This window comes from Phoenix dactylifera, unplaced genomic scaffold, assembly GCF_009389715.1.
Source record: "Phoenix dactylifera cultivar Barhee BC4 unplaced genomic scaffold, palm_55x_up_171113_PBpolish2nd_filt_p 000557F, whole genome shotgun sequence".
Taxonomy (NCBI): Eukaryota; Viridiplantae; Streptophyta; class Magnoliopsida; order Arecales; family Arecaceae; genus Phoenix; species Phoenix dactylifera.
The window spans coordinates 283,381-302,734 of record NW_024067964.1 but is presented as its reverse complement, the minus strand read 5'-3'; the positions used below and the strand labels follow the sequence as shown (position 1 = coordinate 302,734).

General features: G+C 37.7%; 1 protein-coding gene across 3 annotated transcripts in view; it reads right to left on the bottom strand.

Moving 5' to 3' along the window:
• LOC103719683 overlaps positions 1-19,354 on the bottom strand; it is a 51,193-nt gene that overhangs the window by 6,241 nt on the left and 25,598 nt on the right. For all 3 annotated transcript variants that reach the window (XM_008809042.4, XM_008809044.4, XM_039119470.1), the window contains exons 6-12: positions 9,660-9,836; positions 9,405-9,468; positions 9,192-9,299; positions 8,595-8,748; positions 5,499-5,588; positions 937-992; positions 51-108 (exon numbers count right to left, since the gene is read on the bottom strand). In XM_008809042.4, coding sequence (XP_008807264.1) covers positions 51-108; positions 937-992; positions 5,499-5,588; positions 8,595-8,748; positions 9,192-9,299; positions 9,405-9,468; positions 9,660-9,836 — 707 coding nt within the window. The remainder of the gene's footprint in view (positions 1-50; positions 109-936; positions 993-5,498; positions 5,589-8,594; positions 8,749-9,191; positions 9,300-9,404; positions 9,469-9,659; positions 9,837-19,354) is intronic.

The following is a 19,354-nucleotide window of genomic DNA, read 5'->3' as shown; positions in this document are numbered from 1 at the left end:
AACACATGAAAAATATAGCACTAAAGTGTCAAGGCTCAAGGAAAGTTAACCTTCTCCAGAGAAATGTGAATCAATTACTACATTTGTGAGGTGTTGCTTGAGGAAAACCTGCTCTCAACAAACAGTTAAGAAATCAATCAGCTACACTCAAGAGAAAAAAATTGTACAAAGAAATATCAAATTTTTTGCGAGCAAAAAATTTTGTCTACATGGTTTTCTGTTGCATATCAATCATGAATGGCACCAATAATGAGGTTCAGGTTGTAATGGTAACAATAAAGTCAAATTACGAGATCCAAGAAAAACATACAAAGTAAAGAAGCAAATGCACACAAAAATCATGGATGATGAAAATTCATCTCTTGTTTTGATGGCATGATTATAGACATTGAAAAGTCATAAAAGTTGCTCCCTAGCAGTGTTTTACAATGTGGCGAATAATGCCGCATATGCACCTACATATGCATATGCAGCCCTTTGACTGCACAGCATTGCCTGCATGCAGTTACTATACGTGGTCATTTCGTAAATGGAGTGCAAAGACGGTCCACTTAGCATTGTGCCGGTACATATATTGTCTACTTGTATTGTATAAATAATATGCAGGCTCAGCCCGCTTTGCATTTTCGAGCCACATATAAAGCCCACTCATATGTGGGCCCGAGCAGGGGAAGCGGGTTCAAGCTGATAGTGAGGTTTGACATGGGTTTCAAATGGATCTGATACAAATATTAGTAAGTTACAATGCTGATTATTTTATAACTGCTGAAATTCATGTTATAGTTATCAAATTGCGAATATGCAAGAGTGAGATGTTAAGCAAATGAAATTCATTCATAAGATAATAATACTGGATAAACAAGCTAAAGGTATTCACGATTGTTCCTGTCGAAGTCAGAAACTGCTTTAGAATAAATACAAGTGATTACGACATACCGCAGAAAGAAGTTGTCTTGTCTTTGCATCCCAGAAACGCACATAGCTGTCTAGTCCTACAAATGCATTGCTAGCTTCTCAGTACTTTTCACACAATAGTAAGCCAACAAAACTGTACCAATCATCAACTAGATATATAATCGTTAACTTGTGATCATACAAAGTTACAGCCATACGAAGAACAGCATGGGCCAATGTAAAACTCATAAAACTCTTCATCACAATAATTTCCAGTATACTGTAAATAAAGTTATGACTCATAAAGTAAGGGAAAAAATTGTGATAATCAGGACCAGTAAAAGTACTGCACAATAAAACTTAATCATATTATCAGACTAAATCACAAGCAGATCAATTATTCGAAAAGAAAAAAACAAAAAAGCTCTTTAGAAGAATATCAGTATACAATGTCAACTGCATAAATATAAATGAAGACACAACACATCATCACCTAAACTCCCAATTCCTCAAATCATAAAATACATCTCTTTCTTGGATGCAGCTTTCGTGATGGCCAACGTAGGCAATTTATTAAGGAGAAATAATTTACAAAATAAAGAATGGAATGTTTCACTCATGAGTAATGATAAAGGCATCATTACTGATACATAACAGAAACAGTTGACTACCAAATATTATTATTCTCATTCTTTATCCGCTGATAAGATAATCACCACTCTGTTTTCCTCTAGTCTGCTAAATTTTAGCATTTTTTTATAATCCTCCCTCAATGCTTACATTCCTATCATATCTTCTTTTAACTCTCTAGTTCTAGGAACTCCACAGATGGAACCTCAGCATTATATTACCCGAGATTTAAACCCTTGAACCTTAAAACTCTAAAGTTAATCAACCTACAAACATCCTAATGTTATGTCAATTACTGACTCACTATTCAGATAAGTCTTATCAGACAGACAGACGGACAGCAGGCAAGCAGGCAGGTGCGCGCACGTGCACATGCACGCAAATCACACACACACACACATGCATGCACGCACACGCGCATACCCATGCGCACCAACCCCCACGCGCGTGCGTGCAATCACACACACACACACACACACAGATTTGTTATATATCAGTATGTAGGAGCCAAGGTCAATAGGATTGTGTTCAAAGCTAGTATATTGACCACTATCTATGCTAGCACTATAAAATTCACAATATAGCTTGGAGAATATTTAGCAAATTTAGTAATTTTACGCTTGCATCTCAAGTTCATCCTCTTCCCAATACACTCCTCAGTATCCTTACTCATCTGCATCATTCTAGAGACCTTTGTGTTGACTGATGTATTGTTATATCAGATGACAACAAGAAAAAATAAGGCACCTGCTCGTAAAGAGATAAATAGCACAAATGATAGAAGGCCATGGTCAGATACAGGCACATGAAGGAAGCTTTGGAGGCACAACAATAAAGTTACTAAAAACCAGTTTTCAAGATGGCAGTCATTGTTTGTCGTCTCTGTGATAAGTTTTAAGTAGGTTGCATATGAATCAAGCTTGGCCAGCTTGAGCACAACTCCAAGCTAGCATGGGCAACTTGGACTTCTATCAGTTACAAGCTAAGGGCATGATGTTCAAGCTTGTTTTATTACAGCCGGAAATAACAGACAATCAAGACAAGCAATGAGGTTCAATCAGCACCATCAACCAATGAAACATAGGATTAGGAAGAGGGATCGGGAAAGAGAACTGAAAGAGGTAAAGTCAATAGATGGAAATGCTGTAAAAATTGAGCTCTTAGAATTTTTGGAGAGAGTATAGGGGAGAAAAGATACAGAAAGGGGTGAATATAGGTGTGTCAGTCAGCCCAACCTAGGTCAGTTGTCAGTTGCAGAAGTGAAGATTTAGGAATTTAAGGTTTTGGGTAGCAAAGAGTAAGAGGATAGAAGGAGAGATCAAGAGAAGTTATATTTACACAAAAGAGGCATCTAGAGTGTTGGGGTTAATCAATTTGGGGTTAAACATAAGTTAGAGTCTTTAAACCCAGTCCATAGAATAATTAGATTTGCATACAACATCAGGGGCACACACTTCATGTAAAAAAAATTATAAAAAAAAAATCTTGAACTTGTGTTGTGCATGTGTGATGCACATGAGAGTATGTACAGATGACTGCAATAGATGCACTCCCACTTTTGGGAAGTGCACTTTTCTTGTTTCTTTCCTTGGAAGTAAGAACTAAGAGAGTGTAATCAGTAACGATAAGACTATATAGATAAGCGCAAACTGGAAAGTGGACCAAACACAGGCAAGATGAATAAATCTCGAGCATGGCATGAAAATGTTTCAAGCTCAGATTCAGGATCCAGCCTGGCTTGTTCACAAAAAGCACAGGTGCATATCAAGTCAAACATTAATTCAAACATGAGCTCTGCACAAAAAGCCAGTTCATTTTAGAGCCCCAGTTCCATGACACCATCATATTCTACCCCATCCTTTTCCATTCTTATCTTAGGCCATGGATCTTATTTATCCATAATTAGAACACTGATACATTACAATATTACATAATTCAGAGAACTAGACAATAAAAAATTAACAAACAAATACATAGGAAGGGGATATGGAAATATTGAGAAGAATGAGTTGTGTAGCAAAAAAAAATTGAATTCAAGCATGTGAAATAAGCTTAAGAGTCACATATAGATGGTAACACTTGATTAAGTACCAACCAATATGATAACCATATGATCAATGTAATAAACATCAAAGGAAGCCTTACTAAAGTAAGAGGTGTGAATGTAACACAAAGAATAACATGAATTAGTTTCTGTTGAATGAGCACAGTCAACAATAGGAACAAATGCCAGAAAACACTGATATAGTGAACCCCGGAAAGATAAGATAACCAAGGCTATAGATGGGCTCAAGCTGGTCTAAAGTGCAATCAGATACAAATAGATTAATTTTAGGCATCATGATAAATTGGGCTCAAATTCTAACCCCAAATCAATGCTAAAGTGGATATGGGCCAGCCCTAGACCAACCAAAACTTGAAACCCAAATAATATAATATAATAAATATAAAATATCAATATTTTTTGGAGAAAAAAGGGCCTTTTTCTCTACTCTGACCCAGTTCCCCTCTCTTTTTCCTAATTCCTTTCCGACCCCCTTCCCCAACCCCACTTCTAAATCCACCCCAGAAATGCCTCACTAACAGGCCTTGCCATACCCCAGCCATTGCAACACCATCCATGCTAGCTCACTAGCTACCCATCCAGCCTTCTAGCATCTCCCTCTCTCTCTCTCTATCTCTCTCTCTCTCTCTCTCTATCTATCTATCTATCTATCTCTCTGAAAGATGCTCAAGCATGAACAGGCCCATGTTCAGGCTCAATTAAGCTTCAGCCCTAATTATGCTTCTATAATTATAGCTCTCATATGGACAAAATTATGTACTGTATGACAGGAGCTTCCATGGGACATGCATGGGGTGCAAAATAATTTTATCCATCTGTTACAAAAAAGGTGATAAAGTGCTTTAATCTATGACATATTATAAAAAAAAAGTTTACCAATTGAGGAAATACACCCTTTTGATTTTGTCATTTTTTCTTTCTACAATACCCTCTATTTAACTCTAGATGTTCCAAAGTCCAAGGTATTGTCCATCTATGCTCTTCTCCTATGATAACATATCAATAATTCTTTTTAGTAAGATCGTGGCCAGAAATTTAACTTCTTCATATTAACAGATCCTCACCTGTAACTTTCATTTTCTTCTCCAATCAGATTTTAAGTTGAAAGGATCTCAATCGTAAAGATAATTGGGAATTTCCATGTTTACCAATATTTCTCTAATAACAATCAATCTAAAATCAATCTAAATGTTTATTACCTTGAGACTTTCAGTTCAAAAAATTTAGGAGAAGATCATTTTATTCTTTATTTACTAATATCTATTTCCTTATGTGCATTGCATGTGAATAGTTCTATATGAAGTCACAGTGCGTAACTGCAAAGGAAAAAATCTTAAAACTTTGAGGGGGGAAGTCCAAAAGAACATTAACCTAGAACCACAAGAAACAAAATTAGTAGTAATAGGCAATATTTCCTTTAGAAAAATGCATCAACATCCAGTTGAATAATCACAATCTGTAACGTGCAATTTTTAAGCACATATGGCAGTGTACATGGAACAAATAGATTAGTATTAGAATATAGAAGAATATAGAGGAATTTTCGGCAATCCTAAAGTATTAGTCACCAAGATGCAACATAGTTCATATGAAAGTTCCTCAAAATATAGCAGCCAAAAGATTTAAAGGGGCCAACATGCACTCAGAGGAATTTCAAATTCTCCTACACACTGATGCACCTGAGTAAACATCGTAACAGGCCCCTTTTCTTCCAGTTAAAAGATTTCTAAAAACTTGAATAATAATATATTCATATTTGACTAATGAAACTTAGCACATCAGATGGATAGACTCCAAGACAAATCACTAGGACCATAGGCATGTATAAAATGACAAGAGGAACAAATCATTTTATGAATCTGATATGTCAGTGGAAGCAGATACTGGAAAGATCAGAAATTATTCTCACCACATGATGCTATCACCGGTAACTCTTGATGCCTGGCTATGGATCTAATGCTTCCACAACACTTACCCACATAGCAACCCAGCAATTTCCCTGAAATAAATAGAATCACCATTTTTTGTCAAGTTTATCATCATACTAAACAAGCAGTACCCTATTATCACTCCCACATAGCTCTATTAGCTCAGTTAATCAACTAGATAAATAACATCCTATATCAAGATCCAACAAGAAGCAAGACTGATAATAGGAGACTAGGAGTCACTTAGAAAACCAATACGGGAACCTGAATGACAAGACATTTGCGGTACACAAGAATCATAAAAAGCATTACAATGATACTCATATTAGGGGTGTCAATAACATAGGTTTGACCAAATTTTCCCTACTTACTCTTGCCCCAAATTATTAAAAATTGGGCGAACTCAGACTTGGCTCTTTTTCCCACTTCTCTGTGTGGCGCTCAAACTACTAGTTTAGCCCAATCCATATACCCCCATGACTCTATATCAGCTTTAAAGATCTGAACTACAATGTTTTATGAATTTGTAAAAGCTCTGAGCTAATAAACTGATCCAAGTTTACAGTTTACTAACACTTAAGTTCATTAAGTATATAAAGGTGCATTTGGTTCACACAAATGAAAAGAATCGAAATGTGAATCAACATGGAATGGGAATGAAAGGTAAGGCATCAGAATCGTGATTCTTATTCCATTGTTTGGGTATGAAATGAAGGAATTCATTGAAAAGGAATAGCAATTCAATGCTAATATGTAATTTAGTTAGTTATGTTAGATCATAACAAATTATATATTAACATTCTATATCATTGACTAAGGAATACAACTAAATATTACAATAACAATTGTTATATTTCTTTTGGGGCTCTCTAATATATTATATATCTATATGATAAACTTTTAACTAGCAACCGTTATAATGCTATAATAGCAGTCATTTTATATTCTCATTGTTTATCTTTTATATAATTTTTTGCTTTGATTTATATTTATATTTTATTTTTATATTATATTTATTATTAATTAATACACTTTATTTTTTTGGGTACTTTCTTTGATTATTGTGGCATAATTTTAATGTATTTGGAAAAAAAAAATCTATATTTGAATGAATTGATTTTTGCTTTATTAAATGTTATTTATATTTAATATTTTAATTTAATATTTTTTAAAATTTTAAATTTATTTTTTTATTCTTTTTTTTCTCATTTTTCTTCAATATATTAATTCTAATTAACATATGTTTATTTTATATTCTTCAGCATTTTAATAAGGCATGCAATTACTCTGTATTAAATATTATTTCCCATCTTTAATCTTAATTTATTATTATTTAGTTTTAATATTTATCTAATATATTTTTTCTATTTAATGCCATTTAGTGATTTCTATTTTTATTCTTATGCATTTTTCCATTAACATGCATTGCACAATGCTCATTTCCTAGCATACAGTATTTAGCAAACGTTTAAGTAACAACTGATATAATATTACAATCTGTGCTACTCAATATTTTAATCATTCTTAATAAAATAATGTTTTTACTTAAATTATTTATTTTTATTTTATAACAGAATCATCGACAAATAACTCATATCAAAAAAATTACTAGTTGCTATTTTTTTAACCATCAAATTGCTAATTACTTCATTAGCAAAAATATTATCCATTCCCATTCTCATGGGGATGACCATCCATTACATTTACAACTGAAAGCACTATTTCTTCAACGGTGATTCCAAAGGAAATGTAATTTCGTTCTTTATTGCCATACTACATATTAAAACAGGGCCAGAGTCGAAAGTCCCAATCCATTCTAGCACACATTTGAGGGAACCAAACAAAGTGTAAATGTATAGTTTAAGACTAACCTAAACAAATCTGAGCCAACCAGGGAGAAACTCAGGCTCAACTTGAGAAAGAGGCTTGCCATAGTCTTAGGATCATTTCATGCACCCAAATTTGAGCTTAAGCTTGGTCCCCAGCAAGAAAAGATTTGAGACAAGCTAAGGTAGCTGGACTGCACCAGTAAAATGGCTAACCAGCACATCTATTGGTACCTTAACCTTTTAATGTGCATGCATCAATCCACCAATCACTGGGCACTTAGCATGATGAGTACATGGAGGTTGCTAGTACAGTAGACATTTTCTGCAACACAATCAAACACAGAAATTCGCTTTGAGGATCTAAAATAACTGTGCTTGATGTTTTCACAGTGATAGGAGGGGTGGTAGGATTTGAAGTTCTCACACTATATACTGGTATACACAAGACACCAAAGGTGCACCTTTACCAATCATGGTAGACATACATGGCAGAAATTATAGATTCCATACTGATTTCCAAACTTCTATATTATCTCTTTTAAATTTGATTTTAAATTTTTATCTTGTTTCACACTCTCTTTTCATATACTTTTTATGCAATACTCCATTATATATACTGTTACCATCAAAAGACCAATTGAATACCACAGAAGTATCTATAAGTGTGTCCACAAAGTTAAAGAGTGCTTGTATGCTTCGGGTTTTGTTGGCCCATTATTTGATTGATTATGCCTTCATAGCCTGTGCAGTGTTTGTAATCCGATATTCTATGTATCAAGCTTGTGCTTCACCTACACTAGCTGCTTTGCCCATGTGGGATGAAACAGTGGTAGGTTGTAAGTCCAGTTTCAAGACCATTTGGACTCGGAAAAAGGTAAATGCCCTGAAATAAGTATGCTATGATGAAAAAATATGGTCCATGTAAAATTGCACGGTAAAAGAGGATCTGAGAATATGAAAATCCTACCTAAAAATATTGAGATAGTGCTTTTTAATAATGGATATTAACAAAAAGCAGCACATTGTTTTGTTTTATTACAGTAACGGCAAGCAGTTTCATGACTGAATAATGGGGGTAAGACCCAAGGAAACTGTTGTATGGCTGTGAAAATGGTCAAATACAAAATAACAATAGCAGACAGTCACAAAAGTACGGCTGTACAAAACTGAAAAAGCAAAATATGAGCTAGTACAAAAAAATGAACAGCACAATAGAGAAGTATTCATCTTTTAGCACAATTAGCATACCTGTTCTCATGTCAAAGGAAGCAAGGTCCCCAGAACCAGTCCCTATATAGATGGTATAACCATCTAGATCTTCAGTGACAGCCTTAATTGGGGATTCTCGAAAACTGACAGATATGACAGGTCTTCTTTGGGCTGAGATATCATAAAGGCGAACCTGTAACAAAGTACATTATTACCACACAGCAAGTCCAACCAGTTTCCAAAAGAGAATAAAAAGAAGATGAAGCTAACAGTGGAAAGTAGTTTTCCCAAGTTGTGGACAACTGAAAGGAAACAACAATGCGTTGCAAATATGCAAATCCAAATACACCAATAGCAAAAAATTTTGGCAAAATCAATCTCTATAAACACAAGAACCCTTTCAATGATTGAATATTGTTCAAATAGCTAGTATGCAAGTACAGTCTTTAGATTAGAAGCAGCATTAGCTGATGTTATCGTAACAGCGAATCACAAGGGCACCTGATAATCTTGTGACCACGATGTTCTAATAATTTTGGCAACGGAACTTCATAATATGCCTACTTAGCTTCAAATCTTAGAGAACATTCTTGTGTCTTGTAATCTTAACCTTGTGAGAAGATCATGGAGTGATACCTGATGACTGGCCGTGCCAGCTACAATTTTACGATGATCTTCTTTGCTTAAAAATGTTGCAGCAGTAAACCAGGTCGGAGTAAATATACCAAGGCTGTTAGCTGGAGGCTTCAGAGGGGTCAAGAGCAAAAAGAAAGAACCCAATTAATATCAAAGAAAACGTACTAAAACATAATGTGCTAAGATGCAGTATGGAAGCATGAGAAGACTCACAGATTTTGCAGTCCAGATCTTACTACAGTTGGTAAGATCCCACAAATTTACTTCGATGCCCTTCCTGTGTTAGAAAAAAAGTGAAACACCCTCTAATGATCTCATCACTGAAGTCACAAGAATCTGAATAGTATATCAACCTTTAATTAAAGAGGTTAACATTTAAAAAGAGGTCTACTTAAACTTATATACTATAACCCTGATAAGTAGCGCCAGAAAAACCCCTGTTTTAATTGAGGCCTTTGAAAAACTTACCCACCAAATAAAGCATAGTTCTCAGTGTTGTCAACTGAAGAGCATGTCACTTTGCCAGAAGTGCATATATTCCATGAGCTGGGAGAGTCTGTATGCAAGTCTGCTGGTGCATCTCTCAATGCAACATACGACAAGCATGCTTTTCCTTTTTCTGTACATGTAAGGAATGCAGCTAACCTGAAAGACAAGTGATAAAGTATGATATTCATCTGAATGCAAATTCAGAACATTGTTCAGAAAATGATTATACACATCACAAATGGATATGAGTTTTTCAAGCAAATGGGATCATAAATTGCTAAGAAATAGGTCCAGACATTTTTCATCTTTCATAAATATTAACACCTATACTTAGTTTTCATGCTACTCTGTACATCAGCCTCAATTATGCTCCTATTTTAAAAGTCAAAGCTTTCATGTCCACCAACATGAAAACTTTTCGTACAACTTCCATGCGTAGAACCACGGGAAATTAAAGTTGTGGAAATCATTGCAGTTACATGATTGGATCCCAATATTGACAGGCAATGGTTACAGATAAGACGTAATGGTCCTATGTTCCCATTATTAATAACGTAATCAAAAAGCATGACATTCAACTGTACCATCAAACTTTTAGGAAAGGAATATGCTAGATATAAAGACTGCATCATGAAGGTCCTAAACCCAAGATGAGTTCATGCAAAGTAACATATTATGGTTGTTTTAGATTTTCATCATAAGTTGTAATTTGTTGTTAAGTTTTCTAGGCCACTTACCATGTTTCATTACAATTAAGAGAAACTTGAAACCTTATCACAGCTGTCACGTGCCAAATTTCTAAGCACTTTACGGCCCTATTTCTTGGATTGTTTCTCCATAACTTATAAACATCAACTGAAATGGGATTTTCGAATATATGTTTGGATAAAACGTGAAAAATGGATTTATGTGATTTTTATTTTCAACAAATATATGGATTTTGAATGATACGTGAGGACCCAGATTTTTGTCAAGCCAGGTTCTCAAGAACCTAAAGATCCATGGGCCTGATACAACTGATCTATGAACTCAAAGTGACTTAAGCCCACAACAATGGATTGTCAGAACCTTTTTTCCCTTCTCACATATGTTCTAGCAGCAAAAGCTCCTTTCATCCTTTTGCACTGACCTCTAAAAGATTGCCACTAAAGATCAATAATTCCATATAGTATCACTTGCATGAATAAGACAGCATCAATGTATCTCTCACTTGTATTTTATGAATCTCAAGTCTAGTCATATTCAGAAAAGGAGTCAAGTCTTATGCAATATGAAGGCTTAAAGCATGCTGGCAAGAATCGAGGTTTCTAACGTTCTAGCTCTGAAGATCAAATTATGGGCCCTTCACTACTAATGCCCATCCATCACTCATCATAACTACAAATGACATTTTCATATCATTTCTCCCCTAATAAATTACAATTTGAAACCAATCTGACAAAAACATATGAACTTTCATGATTTTTTTATTATTTCTTGATCAAACTCATTTATTGTATCAAATTACTTGCCCAGAGAATCTTTCAGGATTTTTTGATCATTCTTCCTTAATCAAATGCATTTATTGTATCGAGTTCCATGCACAGATATAGGATTGGAAACAAGGTTGCTGTTTCCAATAAGTTAACCGTCACATTTTTTTAACTACTGCATTGTCGAGAAGAAATTTTTAATCCTGAAATTGGAAACAGTTTTAGTTACAAATTGTTGTTGTTAACTTTGTTCTTTCTCTGTCTTTTTTTTTTTGGCTCATATCAGCACTTTTTGGTCTTTCATTCCCATTTTGGAAATGTAATGTTTTGTACAGTTATCCTATTTCTCATTATAAGTTAATTATGTGAACACCTTGCAAGCTCTTTCTCATTTCTTATTTAGATAATGAGATCTCCTTAGCTTCAGGTTTCCAGGACTTATGTTAAACCGTGATTGTATCTAATTCAAAAAATGCCACAGCTTCCATCTAACATTGGCAAGATTGAGGGTAAAGCCCTTTGTAGATACTAAATACTTTGGAAGGGGTCCTTCTGTTCTTTCCAACTGGTTCATACTCGTCTTGCTCACGTTTAGTTATGCATGTTCACGGTGTTGCATCTGGCATTACATCTCAGATCATTACCCAAGTCTAGAATGTTCATGCCTGAAAAGAATTATTTAAATTAACCTACATCAATGTTTGAACGCATGAACCAGTGAACTGCAATGGCACTGAATGCAAAATCCAAATGAGTAGCTGGAGCAATTGTTTTAAAATCATGATAATGATAAGTGAGCGTCTAGGATCAAGTATTTCATCATGAATTGAGTGTCTAGATGTATCTGTCTAAAGTTTTCTGATCAAACTAATTTGCCATCCGTATTATCGAAATGAATCCTCAGGTATGCGTGTGCAAGAAAACAACTATGTACTTGTGCTGCCAAAAAAACCTGTGTTAACTGTCAAACTAGATTGTTAAGTGAAAGGCACCGTCGTTCTCAATATATTTCCATCCTCTATATTTTCTATTCAATGACACCGGCCATCAACTTCTAGGACTGGCTTAGAACGGAAATTGAAATTTTTGTTAGGTTGTGGAGCCTGATCCATTCCCTTTTTTTTCTAGACCCCTATGTGCACTATGGTGGTGGAGGATCAAGGGACAAGCCGGAAAGAGTTCGAGAAGATTTAGAGTTGAATCAGCAAAGAAAAAAATCTTCAGCAAGGTCCGGAGTCGACTCTAGCAGACTTGGAGTCGACTCTGGCACGCAGGTAGACTTGGCACAGCTTTTTGGAGTCAACTCCAGCAGACTTGGAGTCGACTCCCCAGTGTTGGAGTCGACTCGAGAACTCCAGGAGTCGACTCCCACAGGCAGACAGAGAGGCATTTTCTGTGGACTGTTGCCGAGTCGACTCGCAGAATTGTGGGAGTCGACTCGAGCACGATTTTCACGCGAGGCTGAGTTATGAACCGGGTCCAAGCCAAGGTTTTTTGAGCCCTAATCAAAGTAAGAGATTGGGAGGTATATATAGACTTCTTGAGGGACACGAGAGGTATGTTGCAACCTAGAGAAACCCTAGAACTCATCAACGAGAGGTTCCAAAAGTAGATCCTTTGTGTGCATCAGGAAGACGACGTGTTGCTCGTCTTGAGAGAGATTGTTTGCTGTGAGAAAGAGAGTTTGTTCTCTTCTCTTGAATCTCTGTAACTTCCTTTGATCATATAGTGAAATATTGATCTGTGCGGCTGTGGACGTAGGAGCAAGAGACTCCGAACCACATAAACTTGAGTGTCTTGTGCGTTTGCTATTGTTTTTATCGTGTTTCTTTTTCTCCTACTATCCTTTATATTCCGCAATCGTAGGGTTGATCCCTAACAATTGGTATCAGAGCAATCTGGTTCGAAGGAAAAAGTGGGAGCAATGGCGGCTGAAGAAGGCAAGGTCAAGATTGACAGATTTGACGGCAAAGACTTTGGTTTCTGGAAGATGCAGATCGAAGATTATCTGTATCAGAAGAAACTTCATCTACCTTTTGAAGCTATGAAACCAACAGATATGTCACAGGCCGACTGGGATTTAATGGATCGTCAAGCTTTGGGAGTTGTTCGCTTGACGTTCGCTCGAAACGTTGCATTCAACGTTTTGGAAGAGAAGACAACAGCAGGTTTGCTGAAAGCACTGTCGAATATGTACGAGGAACCCTCGGCCTCCAATAAGGTGTACCTGATGCGCCGTTTATTCAATCTGAAGATGAGTGAAGGTTCCTCAGTTACGGATCACATCAATGAGTTCAATCTGATTAGGAGCCAGTTGAGTTCGGTGGAAATCAGTTTTGAGGATGAAGTTCGTGCTCTAATTCTCCTATCCTCCTAGCCAGAAAGTTGGGGTGCAACGGTGACAGCTGTAAGCAGTTCCTGCGGCTCAAACAAACTGAAGTTTGAGGAGGTCCGAAATCTGATACTCAGTGAAGATATCAGAAGGAGGGAGTCTGGTGTGAAATCTGTTTCGATTCTAAACACATCTGAAGGTAGAGGAAGAACTGTGCAACGCAGTGAAAACCGTGGCAGATCGAAGTCTAAGAGGAGGAGCAAGTCTAGATCGAAAGGTGATGGCTGCTGGCATTGTGGCAAGATGGGCCACACGAGGAAGAATTGTTGGCTCAGAAAGAAGAATCCAAGCAAGGGGCAGAACGAGGAGTCCGTGAATGCAACCACAGATGAAGCCAACGATGCTTTGATTCTCAGCGTGGACAGTCCTATGGAATCGTGGATACTAGACTCTAGAGCTTCGTTTCATTCTACCTCACGGAAGGAGTGTATGCTAAATTACATTGCAGGAGACTTCGGAAAGGTTTATCTCGCTGATGATGAGCCTTTAGATATTGTGGGAAAAGGTGAAGTTCATATCAGGATGCTGAATCAGTCAGTGTGGAAACTGAAGAATGTGAGGCATGTCCCAGGCTTGAAGAGAAACTTGATTTCTGTTGGGCAGCTTGACAGCGAAGGGTATGTTACTACCTTCGTAGGTGGTTCATGGAAAATTACCAAAGGAGCTATGGTGATAGCACGTGGGAACAAGTTGGGAACACTCTACATGACCAATGACACCAAGGATACGGTGGCATTAGCAGAGACAGGTGCAGATAGTTCTCTTTGGCATCGCAGACTCGGACATATGAGTGAGAAAGGTATGAAGATAATGGTGAAGAAGAACAAGCTAGCAGATCTGAAAACTGTTGATGCAGGTCTCTGTGAAGACTGCATATTTGGAAAGCAGAAAAGAGTCAGTTTCTCAAAGGGTGGAAGAACACCGAAGACAGAAAAGCTAGAGCTTGTACACACAGATGTGTGGGGGCCTTCACCGGTTGCATCTCTTGGAGGCTCACACTATTATGTCACGTTCATCGACGACTCTACCAGAAAGGCTTGGATTTATTTCATGAAGCACAAATCAGAGGTATTTGTCACCTTTAAGAAGTGAAAAAGTCTAGTGGAGAATGAATCTGGTGCAAAGATAAAACGATTAAGGTCTGACAATGGCGGTGAGTATGATAGCAGCGAGTTCAAGAAATTCTGCGCAGTGAATGGAATCCGAATGGAGAAGACAATACCGAGCACACCGCAGCAAAATGGGGTGGCTGAGCGAATGAATAGAACCCTGAATGAGAGAGCCAATAGTATGAGGATCCATGCTGGTTTGCCCAAGATGTTTTGGGCTGAGGCAGTCAACACCGCAGTGTATCTGATAAACAGAGGCCCGTCGGTTCCCCTAGATTGCAAATTGCCTGAAGAAGAGTGGATTGAAAAATTAGTAAATTTGTCACACTTGAGGGTCTTTGGGTGTGTTTCCTTTGTGCACATCAATGCAGAGAAAAGGGACAAGCTAGATGCAAAGTCCAAAAAGTGTTTCTTCATTGGATACGGTACAGATGATTTTGGTTACTGTTGCTGGAAATTGGACCCGGGGGCTACCGCGAAGCCGGGGAAGGAGGAGCTTCGCTGCAGGGACGGTGGTCGGCGGCGCGCCGACTGGTGACGTCCTCCTGGAGGGGTGTAAGTCCTGCAAAAAGCCGGTGGCCGGGCTCCCCGGCGCCGGCCCTCCGATGCTTAAGTCAGAGGGGGCAGATATGTGGAGAGAGCAAGGAAGAGAGTATATGGAGAAGACAGCAGGAATATTTGGATAAGATGAAGAAGATGAAGAGGGTGATATCCTCTATTGTGTCTGTGCCGTTTGCTTCTTTTCACCCGGTCCAGGAGGGTTCTGTCCGGGCCCCTTCCTTTTCCCTCCAGGTTTTCTTTTATAGAAAGATTTTTGTTACCTGGGAGGTGACAGGAGGTTTGTCCTCTTTTGTAATAATTGGGCACGATTTGGCCCATTAATGGCGTAGTGGAGAACGGGACCGAATCGGACCGGAATCAGGGAGTTGTCACGGTCGATCGGACCTGTTGGAGTGGTTGAACCGCCGGCTGTGGTGGGCCTGGGGTCCGTGGATGGTAAGTGCATTTATTACCGAATGAACCGGCGGTCAGGGAGAGCCATACGCTCTGATGGTTCAGTGATCCGGAGATCGTCTTGGGCCGTGCTCATTAAATGACTGGGGGCATCGGAGACTTGAGGGAGTCTCATGCATTAATGGCAGGTCGTGCCGAATACCTGCAGAGATCTTATGCCTTGATGGCTTGGAGATAGTGGCAGGCTATAGTAGAGTCGCGTGTATAGCCGCCGGACCTTTCGAGAAAGCTTGGCGGGGAGGAGTATTAGTTAAGGCATCGGCTCGGCAAGGGTGCCGAGCCGAGCTGGTCGCCCAGAGGGGCGCCCTGTGGCGGGGTTGCTTCGAGTACTCCTGGTCGGCGCCCTTTGGGCGAACACCTTCTAGCCGAGCGCCTCTATTTGGCGCTGTCTCTAGTCAGCGCTTTCTAGTTGAGCGCTTCTCTGGTCGGCGTCCGCTGGTCGGCTCTTTCTATCCGAGCATCTCTACTTGGTTATTTTGATTGGGCGCCTCTTGGCGCTCTCTCTGGTCGGCGCTCTTTAGTCGAGCGTCTTCCTGGTCGGCATTCTTTGGCCGAGCGCCTTTCCGGTCGGCGTTCTCTAGTCGAGCGCCTCCGTGGCGGTATGACTTGGGGTTTTTGAAAGAGTAGATGCCCTACAAGCCAATCGCAATATGTATTGTGAAGGATTTTCTTTTGATTTTCTAAATCATGTACATGACATTTAATATAAATAAAGGCATTGTGTTTCATCATATGCTGTTGATTATATTTGTGATGAACCTCTTAGATTAAGACAATGATTTTGAGGCTATGATGAGATCATACTAGTGAGACCTAAAATCTTAAAATCCTAATCTTAAATATTCCCAGTCATTGGTACATTGAGTCGAGGATCAATGTTTACCGGAAAGACTGGCACATCTTATGTATGCTCGATGCAGAGGGTGATTGATCTCACAATCACTTGTGTGGAGACACTAATACAAAGATGTGGGTGCTCATTAGAGAAATGAGTTCACTGAATTGACCTACAAAGAGAAATCTTATGAAGTCTTACTTACATGTCAAAAGATGATTCTCTTAGTGGGAGTTGTGCAACTGATCCTTTGACCTGAGATCACCATAGTATCTTGTGCACATAAATCCATATTTTGGTTTCCACTCATTCATGACAATAAGTTATGTACGAGGTCTTCTGGATATGGTGGAATGTGTACGAAGGTTATGAGTAGGTCAACAAGGAATTAATCACTTCTAGTAAGAGAAGATCGCATCCTATTTATTCTAATCATATGATAATTCAGAAAGTCTTTGATCAAAGCACAATGAAAATTAGAAAGAGTTTCTAATATTTCATTATTCGAATTATCATTAGAAGATTGAGAAATATATGAATATAAAATTGAGTTTGACATATATTCATACTCATATACATATTCGGGATGCAGTTTGATTAAATGATTGAATTGCACGGTAACTTGCCACTGAAGGGTATTTTTGGTATTTCCACCAAATTCCATATTTTCCGGGTAGACATGACACGTTGCTAGACGTCAATCTTGTCTTATAGGTTTGATCGAATTAAAGAGTTTAATTCGATCACCAATTAGAAAGGATTCTAATTGTTAAGTTTGGGTTCGCGCAGTTTGGACTTAAATCGATTAGAAGAGTTCTAATCAAGTTGGGTCAACTTGCACTCACACCTATTGCTGGCTAAGTATGGAACCCAATAGGTCACACACAAGAAAACTTATTAAGGGTCTAATTGGATTAGATCATGTTTGCAAGATAGACATCCTAGCAGGTGTTGCAAACCCTTAGCTCTTGATTCGAATTGGATTCGAATCTGATTCTTAATTGATCTAATTTGATTAGATCATCTTCTAATATGGGTTAGCCAAGAGTTGGCACCTAATTGGCTTGGTTTGAGTCTAATTGGATTAGATTTAATAAATCATTCAATCTAGACCGTTAGATCTTGATCTACCGTTGGATGAAGACATAATGGAGAGTTGGTTTAACCCAATTGGATTGGGTTAGAGGATGGCTATCATAATTGACCATTGGATCTTAATCCCACCATTGGATGAAGACATAATGGGTCAAGTAAATGGCGCCTTGCATTGGAGCCCTTGGATCATCATCATGAAAGATCAAGAGGTGAGGCATGATGGACATGTGATTAGCATGTGATGTTGACTTGGTCAAAATATGGCACCACATGAAAGGACATATCATTTGATACACCTCTTCACTTGATCTGCACCTCCTCTTATTTGATATGGCCCTTAGATGATGTCTTTTCATGAAAGGATGTGTGGATGGGATGCATCCCTTGGAGATGCATCCCTACACCTATTATAAATAGGCTAGCACTCCATGGGTTTCATCATTCCAACTCCACCCCACTCCTCTCTTCTTTCTTTCTTACATTAGTTTCTTTCTTTCTAGCATTGCTTCTAGTGTGTCCTAAGCCAAGACAAGGTGGTCTTCTTTAGGACAAAAGGATTAGAAGTAATTTTAGAAGGTTAAAGAAAAATAGAAAGAAAGGAAAGCAAGCCATTAGAGTTCTTTAAGAATTCTGCATTAAGGATCAAAGTCTTTGGAGCTTAAGACTTAAATCAAGTTTTCGTGTGGATTAACGTTGGAGGGTGAACACTTGGGCACCTAGTGGAAATTCTGCATATTGGATTAGCGTTAGAGGTATTCTTCTATTTCTGCATTTATATTATATTATTTGATTGCTTCCATTAAGGTGATCTTGGCTTATAAGGGTTTTATGTTAAGGAACTTTATCAAGAAATTTTTAAAATTCCTAACTTCCGCTGCGCATTATAACATGCTAAAACCCTACAGTGGTATCAGAGCCATCCTTAATTGGTTCAATCAAATAATTATGTATGATGTATGATTATTAATTTACTATGAGATAGTAATGTCATATGCTTAGAGAAATGCTGAAATGTATGATTAATATATGATATGTTATGTAATAAAATATCATGATATGAAATTTTCCATATGAAAATATGTTGAAGCATGTTAATTAATTGCTTATGATTTATACATGCTATGAGATAGCCATGATGCATAATAGTTTATTTTAGACATGTTAAATGTATGTTACAATTAAAGAATGTGCTAGAGACTAGTAAGCCCTCAATAAAAATTATATTAAGTCATAGTGTTGAAAAACTTTGAGCTAACCCATTCTAGAACAATTAATCTAATTGGTGTCTAAGGAAAGCACTAAAGGTGGTTACTTAATTAGGACCTTACTCTCTGAGTAAGGGGAGCCTCCCACCTGCTTACCTGGCCAATTGTTTGATTGCCTATTATGGATAAGCTTAATATTGATATAACACTATTGATAGCCTTCCTTCATGCCTCGATATTATTATGTCAAGATCTATGCTAGTTTGTTGTGCTAACACAAGACTTGCAATGGGGACTGATGTTATACTGTCTTGGTGCATTAAGATGCTTATGGCATATTTTAATATATATTGCCTTGTTGTGCAACCACAAGGGCAATATTATTCGAATATGACTATATGGAAATGAAGGGTTTGACTTAACTAAAATATTATTGTTTGTTGTGCTAACACAAGGCAATAAGTATTTTAAGAGGACAAGATAAAGTTGAGAATTGCATGAGATGCAATTGGAAAGAGTTTCCTACCTTTGAACTCATAAGAGTTTGTTGTG